Consider the following 15037-nt stretch of genomic DNA (forward strand, 5'->3'; position numbering starts at 1 on the left):
TCTTGGCACCGACACTGTGTGCCAGAGATATATTCACTTGCCGCTGAACGTGGCATATTGCTGCGAGATGCCCTTCTGGGAGAAATATTTCCTTCTGGGGACCTTCCATTACGGTGTGGCAATGACCACAAATTTTCTAAAGGCCTCCGAGTCCACCAGTTAATATGGCAGTAGTTGGCGGGCTAGCAGTTCCGACAAGCCAGTGGTCAGCCGTTAGGCAAGAGGGTTACCCAGCGTCATCAACTATGCTCAATATTTGGTGGAAACAGGGATATCAAACCCCTTAATCAGTATTTTGTGGAATCAGGTATATCGCAGGCCTCAATCAATATTGAGTACATTCCATTTTTTTTTTGCAAAACCAGTGAAATGAATGGTTCCGTAGACGGAACGCAAAAACGGACCATATATGGAGCGCAAAAAAACATTTGTGTGAACGAGCCCTTAGGCCTCTTTCACACGGGCGTCATGTTTTTGGCCCGGAAAAGATGTGGGTGCGTCGCGGGAAAGCAGCACACCTTCGACCCAGCTCCCTTCCCAACAAAGCCCCACCCCTTTTTCACTAAGCCCACTCCTTTGTTCAGCATGTTAAAAGAATTTTTTTTTAATAAAAATTGCAAAAAAAAAGGTAAACAAACATGGCTTTTCTACCACTAAAATAACCCAAGAAGATGGCGTCCCCAGTCTCTTACTGCCAGCACTGCACACCTCTCTACATTAGGCCTCATGCACACGACCGTTGTTTTATTCCGTGTCCGTTGCGCCGTTTTTCGACGGACCCATTGATTTGCCATCCGCGTCCATGATTCTTGGTTCCAGTCCGTAAAAAAAAAAAAAAAATTTACCTTTCCTATAATTTTCGCGGAAAACGGTTCGCGCGGACCCATTCAAGTCAATGGGACTGCTAAAAAAAAACGCGGAGCACACAAGATTGTCATCCGCGCGTCCGTTTTTTTTCCTATCATTTGCATGGCAAACCTCTCAGACTTTTTTTTTTTACATTCCTTTATGTCTGGTGGTCCTCCAAAAATAAAGAAAGACGCACGGAAACGGAACCCCATTTTGCGGAACGGAACACAACAACGGTCGTGTGCATGAGGCCTTAGACAGTATTTGCGCCAACACTTTTACGAGGCTGAATTCCGTTCCATGCTGCTGGACGGGGGTCTGTACATCCACATGAGCGAGTTCCTCCACTTTGCAGATCTCTTCTGACTCTTGAAGATTTAATATGATTTGGGGTACTCGTGGCACAGAGTAGGATCGTAGCCTTGGGAGCACTTTGATGTCACTTGTTTTTCTGAAGAGGGTACATTTACCAGCCCCCCCCCCCCCCCCCCCGAGATCAGCACCCTTACTGCGTCATGTATACAGGTGCTGTCACTATCCAAGGAGACTTTCACACTAGCGTTTTTGCTGGATCCGGCAGGGTTCAGCAAAAACGCTTCCGTTACTGATAATAGAACCGTCTGCATCCGTTTTGAACGGATCCGGTTGTATTATCTTTAACATGGCCAAGACGGATCCGTCATGAACTCCACTGAAAGTCAATTGGGGACAGATCAGTTTTCTATTGTGTCAGAGAAAACGGATCCGTTCCCATTGACTTGCATTGTGGTCATGCCGGATCCGCCTTACTCCGCATCCCAGGACGGAAAGAAAAATCACAGCATGCTGCTGTGTGACGGTATGAGAACGGGACAAAATGCATTTTGGAGCGCTCCGTTCGGTTCAGTTACGTTTTGTCCCCATTGACAACGAATGGGGACAAAACGGAAGCGTTGTTCTCCGGTATTGAGATCCTATGACAGACTTCAATATCGGAAAAGAGAAACGCTAGAGTGAAAGTAGCCTAAAACGAGCTGTACACTAATCCAAATCTGTAGCAGAGCTGACAGGCAAAAAAAAAATATATAAAAAAGCGTGCAGGTCACTTTGCGCTGGAAACACGGTCTGTGTGTCGGCCGCATCTACTGGACCAACCAAGGCTCCCCTGACCCAAACTGACTGCATCATAACACAGTCAGCTCCTATCTGATCGTGGGTCTATTGGACTGTACTCCTACCACCTGTGGGAACAGTGCAATAGACACGCCATCATAGGAACTCACTTCATCATAAGTCACGATGATGCAGGCAGGTCAGGGGAGCGCTAAGGTTTCCCGTATTTCCATATACAGAGTCCTGAGAGTATTTTTTATTTTATTTTTTTGCAGGGCGAGCTATAGTTTCTTTGGGGGTGAGATGACAATGAAAATAAAATTGTTGATTTGGGCATCTCTGCGATTTCACCGTGTGTGTGTGTGTATGGGACGAGGGTTGATTGAAGATCAGAGGTAGTGTCAAAGGTGGCTGATCCCTGCTATAGACCATGGTACCTGAGGGGTTAAAAGGGTTTTCCAGATGTCTTAGGCTACTTTCACACTGGCGTTTTGGCTTTCCGTTTGTGAGATCCGTTTCAGGGCTCTCAGAAGCGGTCCAAAACGGATCCGTTTTGCCCCTAATCCATGCTGAATGGAAAAGGATCCGCTCAGAATGCATCAGTTTGCCTCCATTCTGCTCTGGAGGCGGATCTGTCTGACGAAACTGAGCCAAACGCAAGTCAATGGGGACGGATCCGTTCTGACACACAATGTAAGTCAATGGGGACGGATCCGTTTTCACTGATTCAATCTGGTACAATAGAAAACGGATCCGTCCTCCATTGACTTCCAATGGTGTTCAGGACGGATCCGTCTTGGCTATGTTAAAGATAATACAAACGGATCCGTTCTGAACGGACCAGGCGGTTGTATTATCTGAACGGATCCATCTGTGCAGATCCATGACGAGTGTGAAAGTAGCCTAATACTTATGACCTATTCTCACTATCTGATCATTGGGGGTCCAAAACCGAGTCACCCTCAACCACCCAGCTGTTGGAGGACACCGCGCCCTCCGCGTAGCATACCAAGCACAGCGCCGTCCAATGCGTAGAGGCTGTGCTCGGTATTGCAGCTCAGCCCCATTCATTCACTTTAAAAGCACCAGAGCCCCAAGGTCTTTTCAAACAGCCGATGGAGGTGCCAGGAGTCAGACCTCCACAAATCTGCTATTGATAACCTGTCCCGAGTATAGTCCATCAAAACCTCAGACAACCCCAATCCCGTCACTGCAGGAGGCATAGCCGACACTGCCCACAAATAATCTAGGCTCAGCTCCTGGAAATCAGGCCCAATTCTGCTGCATTAACCCCTAATGGAAGAGAGCGCTACCCGAGTAATAACACTCAGATACGGTATAAGTTAGGGACCAGCAGAGGGTCAGTCACGTAGCAGCACTGTAATCTTGTTCTATGGATATTTTATTTCTTTTTGCCGCAGAACAATTAGCGCCCACATTTTTCGATTCAACCTTGGACCATCTGAACCCGTCTCACCTGCAGTAAGTACAAGCAAATGGGCAGCGAAATAAACCCAGAGCAAAATAACTTATGTCCATCATTTTTTTCATTACTCCTGATTAATACAAGTCTGTGTTAAAAGGCTATTCCCATTTCAGACTGGACCCCCCCCATACTTATCCCTAGAACGGGCCTCTCCTGCAATGAAGGGGAGCACACTGCGCAAGCGCAGCCACCCTCCATTCACTGCTAGGAGTGTGCTGGACAGCAGCTGAGCGCTGGCTCGGCTATTCCCAGCAGTCCCATAGAGTGCAATGGAGAGGTGGCAGTGCACGCGCAGTCTGCTCTCCATTCAGCACTATGGGACTTCCGAAAGTAGCTGGTCACACTCGCTCCACTATTTTCAGAACTCCCGTAGCAGTAAATGGAGAGCACCCGCACAGTGGACTCTCCTTCACTTCAGGGGGTCCTGTCCTAGAGATAGGAGCAGGTACCAGAGGCGGGACCCACAACTATATGACTCTGAAGGCTTAGCTTATCAATATATCATCAAAGTCTGAGACGGGCCAGCTCCCTTAGGGCTCATGCACATGAAAGTATTTATCTTCCGTTTCCATTCCATTTTACAGATCTGTATACGGAACCATTCATTTCAATGGGGCTTGAAAAAAATGAAATAAAATAAAAAATACGGAAATGACTCAGTGTCCGTATGTCCGTTCCACCAAAAGAAAAATAAATAGAACATGTCCTATTCTTGTCCGTTTCGCGGACAAGGACAGGCATTGTTACAATGGATCTGCAAATAAAAATGGAATCAACACGGATGTAATCCCTTTTTTTTTTTCTTTCGGATCTGTATTTTGAAGACCGCAAAATACATAAGGTCGTGTGCATGAGCCCTTAATGTCTGCTCCCCGCCACCTCTAGAGAACCAGTGCTACGGACCGGACACACAGACAAATCTAAAGCTGCTCGACCCCCCAATTCTGTACGGTTAGGCGGGTAATATTTTCTGTTCCATTCAGACAGAGCTAAATTCAGAATTCCGACACTTTTCCCGTTACCAGAGAGCAGTGATATAGTAACGTACAAGCGGTCAGGTCACATGTCTGACAACGGGGAGGAGCTACACTGATGTCGGTTTCCAAGGGCAACCAGCAGAATTCTGAAGGCAGCAAGATCGACATAAAATAGCTCTGATGCTAAATAAAATGAGCTAATCTACTCAAATTGTAAGCATGTGCCCCACCGCCCACCTCAAAGTCTATAGGACTGATGGACAGACGCTGTACATGAAGACTGGCGGGGGCAGTAATGTGCATGCGTGACCACCAGTTCTCATGATCAGTGGGGATCCCAGCGGTCAGACCCCCACTGATCAGACACTTATCCTGTTGGTAGGGAATAAGAATTCCTTATGTGACGTCTTTAAATTCTCTGTACAACGAATGGCGTCAACCCTCAAAAATGGACATTTTGCTTATTAGTCAGTGACTAGGAAATCTTCAGATCAGGAATTTTACTATGCTTTGGTAGTTACCAATTTGTTTTCCTTTGGGACACAATCTTCACTTTTCTGTGGAGATGGGGAGGATCTTAATAAAATAAGCGCGGTAAGGTTTTTTTTTCCCGCTTATGTGAATTGTATCTAAAATGAGAGCGCCGCGTGGACGTTCCTTTAGGAGGCAGAGTCTGAAGCCTCGGAGCTGTCCTTGACGTCAGTGCTCTCCGTGGCCTCGCTGACTTCGCTGACATCCTTGCTGTCGCCGCTGTCCTCGGTGACGTCGCGCTTTCCAGCGTTGCTCATGCATTTCTCATCACGGCAGCAATCCCCTACGTGCCCAGATCGGTTGTCAGATTTATTCTCTATAGAAGTGAGGGGCTGCGGGCGGCTTTTATCCTTCAACTCCATCTGTTTCCTGAGCTGCTGTAAGAGAGAAAGACAAACCAGAAATAATGAAGATCTATGGGTGCGAGACCCTCATATTTCTCATCCAAAGGGAGCGCAGAGGACAGCCTCTCTGCACTGTATTACCTGGTGAATTCACTGGCCACTGTTTAAAGGGGTTGTCCAGGAAAAGATATTGATGACCTATCCTCAGGATAAGTCATCAATATCAGATCGGCGGGGGTCCGACTACCGGGACACCTGACGATCAGCTTTTAGAAGAGGCTGGGCCTGTGACATCACTGACGTGGCCTAACAGTGCCTCCCCCGCGCTGCTTTACCACTACCTGGCCATGTCAATCAAAGTAGCAAAAGAGGGGCTTGCCACAGAAAGGAGCAGAGCTTGGTTGCAACACGAGCAATGGTGACACCCTTGTTGCACCATAGGCCTAATTTGCATATTAAGAAAAAGTATCACAACTCGGGAAAGGAGCCTCGGACCAACAAAAGAAAAACAGCATATTAATCGGGTGAACCATAGCTGTACGTCTATGCAAACAGCTGGATATGGAGGTGATGGATTCCCTTTAAGTGCAAGCAACTTCCACGTTCTCTGATGTAGGTTAATTGAATTGTCTCACTGTGCTATAATATTTCAGTTAAAATAGTATTCCCATCTCAGACAATGGGGGCATATTCCCATTGTCTGATAGGTGCGGGTTCCTACATAGAGAATGAATCCCCGAAAGTTATGGAGGGCAGCTGCCCTATATTTATTTCCATGGGGCTGCAGAAAATAGCCGAGTGCCGGCTCGGCTATTTACGTCTGCCCCTTAGAAATGAATAGGAGTGGTGGCAGCGCAAACGTGGTGCTCTCCCATTCACTTCTATGGGGAGTGCGCTTGGCTGGTTTTTCCGGGGTCCTCCAGCCACCACCTTTACCGGAAAACCCAAGGTCCTCCGGCTACTACCCTCCTCGGAAAACCCATGGTCCTCCGACCACCACCTTTCCTGTTCCGTTCTCAGTGTAGGTCGCAAAGGTGGGACCCGCACCTATCAGTCATTGGGGATATATCCTAACGATACGCCCCCATTGTCTGAGATGGGAATACCCCTTTAAAGTGGGATAGTTTTTAGATACTGGTGACACCTGGCATTTCCAATCAGATACCATTCAAATGAGAGGGATTTACAACCCCTTCTTATGATAGATGTATAATTTCGATCGCAAACTGCTCCCGGCCATAGTACGGCCACAGAGGTAGCAGTGTGTGATCAGAGACGAAACTCTGCAGCCTCCACTGTAACATGCCTTGTCCAGGAAACTAACACCATAACGATGTGTTACAATGGGGGATGCAGTGAAATGTCTGGTCACATGCTACTCCATCTACAGCAATATTAAAGACAGGAGCCGATGAGCAGATAGAAGATATGGCTTCTCAAGGAGCAAAAGCTCTGCAGAACTTCAGGCATGTTCATGATGGACAATGAGGACTCACCTCTTCGGCCATTTGAGTGAGATCCCGCTTCATGGCGTAGGCATCTTCACCGTCGGCATAGTACTTGGGCTCTACTTCACTGATTCTGCAAATACAGTCAATAGATGAATTACATTTTTTTTTTTTTTTTTTTAAAAGGAGTAACCTCAAGAAAACAACCCTATACCCTGTAATGCCATGCAGTATTACATTTCCCCTGAAATGGGAGCCACCTTCATTCTTATGACTGGCACGGGTTCCAGTGGTCAAATCCCCACCATTACAGAAAACAAGGGCTTCTTTCATCTGGGATTTCGCTAGGATATGTCAGATAGGTGTGGGTCCCACACCTCTCTCTAAACCGTGTGCTCTCCATTCATTTCTATTGGAGTTCTGAAAATTGCTGAGCGAGCATGCTGGACCATTTTTATGGGAGTCCCATAGGAATGGAGAGTGCATCGTCCGGCCACTGCTCCATTCACTTCTACAGGACTGTCGGAGATAGCCGAGCGCTGGCTGGGCCATTTTCAGCAGTCCCATAGAATTGAATATAGACCGCACACTCTGGGGGTCCCGTTCTGGAGATAGGTGGAGGTCTCAGACATGGGAGTCATGTTCAATTATCGATTGGTGGTAGTTTAAAGAACATATACGAAGGCCGATGAAAAGTGTACGGGGACAAATGACCATTGGTTAGTCCTCCATGCACTTTGCATTATTTCAGCAGCACATCCCCTCTACACATGAGATGTGCTGACGACCAGCGAGAATCCCATCAGCCTACAAGTGGGTGTTTTAGCTCGGTTATCGGCTGATTGGTGGGATGTCTATAATAAGGAATTTCTTGCAATTACGTTCCAAACCTTTTACCTCCGATGCCTCATGAAACACAAGGAAGGGGTGATATACGAGAAGAAGCCTACTTACTGGAAATTCAACGTGTTGGAATACAGATGCAGAGCCGCTCGATTACTGTAAAGTGAAATCACAGAGAAAAATGGTAATTTTCACAATGATATTTATTTTTTTACTCACCATATTTTTCTCTTTAAAAGACGCACTTTTTACCCCCAAAAGTGGGGGGGAAACATCGGTGCGTCTTATGAAGCGGATACTAATGAGTGTTTACATTAAGGAAGCGCTCATTAGTATGCAGGAGGAGCGGTGACTGTAGAGCCGCTAGCTCTGACTGTACTCACCTCCCCCCTGGTCTTCTTCGGGGCCCTGCGCTGTACCGTATCCTGACTGTGTATAGCGTCAAGACTTAGTGCACGTAGCTGTGCATCGTCAGGTCACAGTACAGCGCAGACCAGGGAGAGGCGAGTGCAGGAAGAGCAGACCAGGGAGAGGCGAGTGCAGGAAGAGCAGACCAGGGAGAGGCGAGTGCAGGAAGAGCAGACCAGGGAGAGGCGAGTGCAGGAAGAGTAGACCAGGGAGAGGCGAGTGCAGGAAGAGCATGCTATCCAGAGAAGGAGAGGCAAGTTTATTTCTTTATTATATGTCAGATCTGAGGGCTGATGAGGATTGGGGGGGGGGGGGGTCTGTTCTGAGGTCTGATAAAGATTGGGGGTCCGATAATGATTGGACGTGGTCTGATCTGAGGTCTGATAAAGATGAGGGGTCTGATCTGAGATCTGAAAAATTAGGCGTCAATGGTCTCATACCTTTTTCGCACATGTAAAGACACATATTTGGCATTGAAGTTCTCAATCATTGCTCTGGAAGCCTGGTCCATCAACTTCTGAGCCAGACCTAGTCTTCTGTGTGAGCGCTTTACAGCCTAGGCAAATGGAAAGAAATGTGGATGGGGTAATGACTGTGCCTTATGATCAAAGAACAGCACAAATCCCTATTCATCAGAAATGCAGATATATCACAGGAAGGTTCTCTTACTAATGAGGTGATATGGCCATGAGGAACGTCATCTGGATCCTCCTCCCTGCACAAAAGAAAAGGGTAAAATATTACAGAGGATGCAGGTTAGGAATGTCCACCCCGATACTAAATAATAATTAAAAGGGATTGACCAACCCTCACTGCAAGACCCGACAGTGCTCAGGCTAGCCGCTTACCTAGACACCATGCTCAGTTCCAGGGTCACTTCCCCTGTGGACCAGAAGTGTGACATCCCGTTCATTGTCATCGGCCTCAGCGTTGCGTCTCCCCAATCAGCATGGCTGCAGCGGTGCACGTGACGTCACACTTCTGGTCCACAGGAAGCTGGAAGCAGTGGGGCCTGGACCCTCAGCGCTGAAGCGGAGCACTGGCGACTAGAGAAAAGCCTTTTGTTTTATTTGTTTTTAGCCTGTGCACTGGCAGTGTAACTAAAATTGCTTTGGGGTTGGACAACCCCTTTAAAACAGCTCCCCTTTTTGGTATTACAGACCCCTGATAATGAGCTGTGGAAGTGGTGGCGGCCACTGGAGGTCAAATGAAGTATTACAAGCCAGACAATGACATGAGGATTGTCCATGTAAAGTATGGGATGCTGGGTGCATCAGAGTGTTAGCCGTTTTATGCCGTGATTAATAAACGGGATACCCCCATAATATTAGATGGAAGGGGTGGTCTTGATGACACATTTGCCAAGTGATGAAGAATAATTGCTATGGAAAACTTACATTTTTGCCAGGACATAACCAACTATTTTTCCATTCTCATCTTCTGCAATGTATGACAGCTGCGAGGGGACAAGAAGGAGGAAACATGTTACCATGAGAAGAAAAACTCCCAAATAATGAAAGCGATTTTCCACGATTGGCATTTGCTATCCATGCCCAGGGTAGGCGAGAGCATCGTCTAACTGATGGGGGCACCGCTGATTACTAGAAACAGGATCCTAAGCTCCCTGTTCCTCCCCACATCAGCTGAATGGAGCTGCAAGATGCACGTGTAACCTCTGGGACCCGGGAGAGGTGGATAAAGCAGGCAGCAGAGTTGAGGATAGACTGGAGGGTGTAAGAGTGCTAGATGGGAGGCCACAGAGGAGGATGTTGCAGTAGTCCAGGCAGGAGATGATGAGGGCATGCACTAGCATTTTAGTTGACTCAGGGCTGAGGAAGAAGCGAATGCGAAGGATGTTCTTCAGTTGAAAGCAGCAGGTGGAGATGAGAGTTAGATGTGTGGCTTGAAGGACAGGGCAGAACCCAACGTTACCCCCAGGCAGTGGACCTGTGAGCGTGGCCCAGATGTCAGACCCCCACCGATCTGATACTGGTGGAGAATCATTAGTATTAAAGTGTCAGAAACCCCCTTTAAAGAGGCTTTAATCGGTGGTGGCCCGAGTGCTGAGACCTTCACTGATTGCTAAGATGAGGAGCTGGAAGTCTCTCCTCGCTGCTGGAAATGGAGACAACCTCATAGATTTTCTGAGGGCTTCTAACTCCAAATTTTACTGACCGTCAAGGGTCTCAGCGCCCGGACCCCAGCCGATCAGAACCTTTGACAGGAAATATGAGAAGTTTTTGGAAAGTGCAGCTACTCTTTAACCAAAGGCTTTGCCGGAAAATGTATCCGACTATACCGACGCCACCCACCTGCGGCCAGGATAATCCATGGTAGAAGTAATACTTCATCTGGTAGTTCTCTGGTAAGCACAGCAGATTGCAGTGCTGCATGTTCATCAGGTCCTCGGGCTGCAGAGAAACAAGAGGTCAAAGTCAGGAGACTATAAGGGAAGCCAGTACCAGCGAGATCAGAAACCAACGCACAAGTCGGCAATGCAAAGGAACAAGAAAAGAAAACGCCTTTAAAAACAAGAGCACGTAGGGGGACATCATCGTAAAGGTGTCACAAGCCTTGGCGAATGGCTTATATGTGCAAAACTTGCAACTTCCACCCACCCCGTCATACCAATTCTTGCAAAGTGGCAGCAGGCCGGCCCGCTCAGCTTATTTATTACTGATGGGTGGGGGTTAGGGTTGCCACCCGTACGGGAATGACCCGGACAGTCCGGGTTTGTAATCCTGTGCCCGGGTACAAGTCTTTCTCAGGCCCGGGCACAGGATTCAAACTGCAGACTTGCACACCTGACAGCTGGCGGTTAGCGGTGGCTGATGAGGTGTCAGCAGTGGGGACGATCAGCTGTCACTGCGGACGATCAGCTGTGATGCTAGCGCAGGGCGGCGCTGTCTTCAGACACTCCCTCCCTCCTTTAAATGTTTTATTTTACTAATTGTTCCTCCTTGTGTTTCCTTTTACCCTACTGTCCTCTCCGATACCCTGTCTGCTTGGCCCGTTCCTCAGTTACAGCTTGCGCTCCACAGCTGGACCCACGTCCGGCCTGTGGAACGCAACTTCCGGTCCCGATGTGGCTTGAAGAAAAGGTGGCAACCCTAGTGGGGGTCCCAGCGCTCAGATCCCCACTGATCAAAACTTTTTATATGTGTCTGAAATATCTAAAGTTTAGTGAGAAGTTTGTGACTCTTTAAAAAAAGGTTTAACCAGATTAAAAATAAAATAAAAACAAAAATAATATATATACACACACACACAAAAAAAAATAAAAAAAATTTTAAACGTCTAACCCTCCAGCGGTGCCGTTAACTGTTTACATAGCTGCTGCAGCCAGCCCCTCAGCAGTCACATGAGCATAAGGCCTCGTGCACACGACCGTTGTGCGTTTTGCAGTCCGCAAATTGCAGAACGTCACGGACAGCCATTGATATAACTGCCGATTCTTGTCCGCAAAACGGACAAGAATAGGACAGGTTATTTTTTGGGGCGGACCACGGAACGGAGTGCTGTCCGCACCTTTTGCAGCCCCATTGAAGTGAATTGGTCCATATCCGAGCCTTCAAAACTGCGGCTCGGATGCGGACCAAAACAACGGTCGTGTGCATGACGCCCAAGAGGCACATTTAAAATGAGGGTTTATTTTTATTATTATTATTCTGCCCCATTCTTAAAAAAGTGCACCACTCAGCTGTCTACATTACCACCGCTCCTTTCAAACTGCTTCGTAACGGCGGCAGAGCCCGGTGAATGCAGGCGGCAAAGAGACCCGTCAGCCAGCGCTTCTCCTTGAATTAAAGGGCTTGTCCAGGCTTTCCATATGAACGGCCTATCCTCAGGATCGGTCATCAACATCTGATCACTGGGGTCTCTTTCCTAGCACCCCCCGCCGATCAGCTCACCAAGCACAGCGCCGTAACCTGTACAGTGGCTGTGCTTGGTATTGCAGCTCAGCCCCATTGAAGAATAGGACGGAGCAGCATATAGGTCATGTGACCGGCGGACGTGATGTCACTGGCCTAGGAAGAGGCCGCAGCGATCACCAGAGCTTCAATTGCCTCTTCAAACAGCTGATCAGCCAGGAGTCAGACCCCCGCCGATCTGATGGTGATGACTTCTCCTGAGGACAGGCCATCAATATTAAAATCCCTGAGAATGCCATTAACCCTTTACGAGCATCTTAAAGGTGCCCTTACTTAAAAGACCCACTTACTCATGACAGGCGTTGTCCATGATTTCGATATCGATGGTCTATCCTCAGAACGGGTCATCAATAGTGATGAGCGAAGAATTAAAAAATTTGATTCGGCTGCGTCGCCGAATATTAAAAAAAAAAAAATTAGCTTTGTGAAAAAATGACTTTGCCACGAAGCGCATTTCTTTGTAAATACTGGGTGCAATGACAGGGAGCGGCGATTGTACCCCTCAGATGCCGCCTTCATTGCTGATCGCAGCATCTGATGGCAATATTACAGCGCAAAATTTTATAAACATCGTACTTACCTCATCCATTTGCCCGCGACGGAGCGTCCGCCGCCATCTTAATTGAAGATCTGGCACGAAACGTATGACGGTCCGTCGTGAGCAAATGGATTAGGCAAGTATGGTTTTTTTATTTTTATTTTTACACCATTTCAGGGAAAATCACAAGGAAACTTAGCCTCGCGGCGAATCGAATCTTCCCTGAAATTCGGATCGAAGTCCACGATTTGCTGAATATCGGATCGGTGGGGTCCACCTCTTGGAATCCTGGCCGATCATTAGTATTAAGTCTGGTGAGCGCCGCGGCCTCTTCCTCGCCCAGTGACGTCAGGTCCGCTGAAGCAGTTCAGTCCTGTTCAAGTGAATTGGCCGAGCTGCAGTACCAAGCACAGCCACTATACAATGGATGGCGCTACGAGAATGGCGCAGCCTCTGCAAACAGCTGATCGGCGGGGGTGCTGGGGGTCGGATCTCCGCCCATCTGATATCGATGACCTACCCTGAGGAAAGGCCATCACGCCCAAATCCCGAATTGCCCCCTTTAAATCTGTGTCTGGACCATTTTTTCACCCCTTTCAGCGCAGCGGGGCGAAATCCGCGTCACGCGTGAGGAGTTTTCTGTCCCGTGTGAACAGGTATGTGGAATACGACACACAGATTTCTGCCGCGTGAATACCCGTAGATCAGAACGGCTGTCATTCGGTGGGGCTGATCCGCATGCGATATGCAGCACGCTTTTTAAAACTCTGCACGCGACCAATCTTGCGGAAACCGCATTCACAGGCTACGGAGCTGACGCAGAATCCGCGTCAGATCGCGCACGTGTCACATCCCCTTCTATGATGGGCTGCTTTAACCCTTGAAGCCTTCTTATGAGGAACTGTCATTCATGCAACCGTCTGCAGTGTGTGAACGAGGCCATTACACAGCCAGAGCAGTGCATGATGGGAGAGTCAGCCATGCTATACTCCACACGAGTCCTAGAGGACTACAAGTCCCATCATGTCCTTCCAGTCACAACCTACGGTAGCGCAGAGCATCATGGGAAACATGATTCAGGCAGAAGTCCTTATAACGCAAATTCTCAACCCCAGCTGATATCAGTGATTTACCCCCGAGCACCGGCTCCTCAGACACCCCCGCCCCGTACAATGCCCCCCCTCTAACCCGCCGGTTACCCGTGCGTTCCGGATATTCATGGTGCGGGTCTCGGTATCACACGCTCTCCTCGTGCGCCTGCGCAGAAGCAATCGCTACACGACCTGCTGAACAACCAATCGCAAGCCGGTTGCTAAGAGGGTGCGGCCAATCAGAAATAGAGAGGACGTAGGTTGGCCCTTTCTGGAAGCTGGACCAATAGACGTGGCGGTTCTTTTGATTGACGAGTGAAGTGACCAATGAATGTAGAGCAGGCGGTCCTTGTCTCACTTGATTGTCAGGTCGTAAAGCGAGCTACAGAACCGCGCACTATTTTCTTTGTATCTAAAAAGAGGAGAGTTGTCAGGGCTCCTGGTCGATTCTGAAAGTCACCGGAAGGGAGCGCTAGAGAACCGCGCTTCACGTTCAGAGGTGACGTCAGGACGCACGTACTAGCGGGGCAGCGCGGCGCTAAAATTCAAATTGTAGTCGCGGCGGCGGGAGCGTGTCTTCCGTCTGGGGGCGGATGAGTCGCACACAGGTTAGTGTGGGGTCTGTATAGATATAGGGGGGCGTCATTTGGGTCATGTGTACTATAAGTGACCTAGATAGGGGCGTGGCCCGTTTTAATGGGCGGGGCGTATTATGGTATGAATGCTACACGTCTGGAAATTCATTTATCTGGGGGTTTTTGGGGGCACAGATTAACCCCACCAGTTATTCCTCAGCCCCCTCTGCTGCTGAGGCCAGCGATTGGCTGCAGTGGTCATGCAGGGTATAGGGCACATCACTACTGCAGTCATGCTGGCTTTGGCCCCATGGCAGCCCATCAGGATACCACACTGTTGTGTCGCGCCCCCCTACCTCTGTCTGACCATTTACATGCTGCAGTCGCTATGGCCCACAGTATCTAGGGGGTTAAACATCCAGGATCTGCATGATCTCAGTGGATCCCAGCTGTCAGCGAACCCCGGGCTCCCGCCGGCATAACTTCTATGCCCTTCACCAGGCTGGAACTGTGCATCGTTTTGGCTTAAAGGGTTAAATAATTAATTTAAAGGGGGCGTCCAGGATTGGTGGTGGTCTGACCCTGCCCCCCCCCCCAATAGGCTGTTCTCTGATAGCTTGCTACATTCATTGTGTAGGGCAGGAGTCAGCAACCTCCAGCTCCTGTAAAACGACAATTCCCAGCATGCTCCGTTCCCTTTTAAGGAGCAGCTGAGCAAGTGTGCATGCTGGGACGTGTAGTTTTTACAACAGCTGGAGGTTGCAGACCCCCTGGTATAGTGGATGGGGCTGCTTACTGCAATGGACGTAAATGCTGCAGTAACCGGCTCCAGGGGTGACGACTTCTAGAGCCACCCCCCAAACAGCGGATCGGGGAGGTGTCAGGCGCCCGCTGAGCAGATACTGACGGCCTATGGATGTGGC

The 15037-nt window shown here is 48.7% G+C and overlaps 2 protein-coding genes across 3 annotated transcripts in view; one reads left to right on the forward strand and one right to left on the reverse strand.

Moving 5' to 3' along the window:
• Positions 1–4889: 4889 nt before the first annotated feature.
• On the reverse strand, positions 4890–13737 carry NAA10 (N-alpha-acetyltransferase 10, NatA catalytic subunit). 2 transcript variants are annotated; one of them, XM_044305523.1, is made up of 8 exons: positions 13648–13737; positions 10291–10389; positions 9376–9434; positions 8648–8693; positions 8419–8534; positions 7682–7726; positions 6776–6860; positions 4890–5309 (listed from the first exon to the last, which is right to left on the reverse strand). In XM_044305523.1, exons 1-8 carry the CDS (start codon positions 13666–13668, stop codon positions 5064–5066), a joined length of 717 nt encoding a protein of 238 aa, XP_044161458.1. In that variant the 5' UTR covers positions 13669–13737; the 3' UTR covers positions 4890–5063. The 2 variants fall into 2 exon arrangements, with proteins under 2 accessions (XP_044161458.1, XP_044161456.1); XM_044305521.1 differs by having other exon boundaries at positions 4890–5312.
• Positions 13738–13933: 196 nt separating this feature from the next.
• Positions 13934–15037, forward strand: part of CENPI (centromere protein I) — a 50826-nt gene continuing 49722 nt past the window's right edge. The window contains exon 1 of the mRNA XM_044305315.1: positions 13934–14147. The gene's annotated coding sequence lies outside the window, so the exon portion shown is untranslated. The remainder of the gene's footprint in view (positions 14148–15037) is intronic.

The sequence above is a fragment of the Bufo gargarizans genome, chromosome 9 (assembly GCF_014858855.1).
Source record: "Bufo gargarizans isolate SCDJY-AF-19 chromosome 9, ASM1485885v1, whole genome shotgun sequence".
NCBI lineage: Eukaryota > Metazoa > Chordata > Amphibia > Anura > Bufonidae > Bufo > Bufo gargarizans.

Bases quoted from the DNA above. Each gene is read 5' to 3' on its own strand.
- NAA10 (XM_044305521.1), bottom strand. From the start codon at position 13,668: ATGAATATCCGGAACGCACGG. The intron at 10,390-13,647 runs GTAACCGGCGGG...GTTTCTCTGCAG, and splicing joins TGAATATCCGGAACGCACGG to CCCGAGGACCTGATGAACAT. The intron at 8,694-9,375 runs GTAAGTTTTCCA...TCTTTTGTGCAG, and splicing joins GGTTATGTCCTGGCAAAAAT to GGAGGAGGATCCAGATGACG.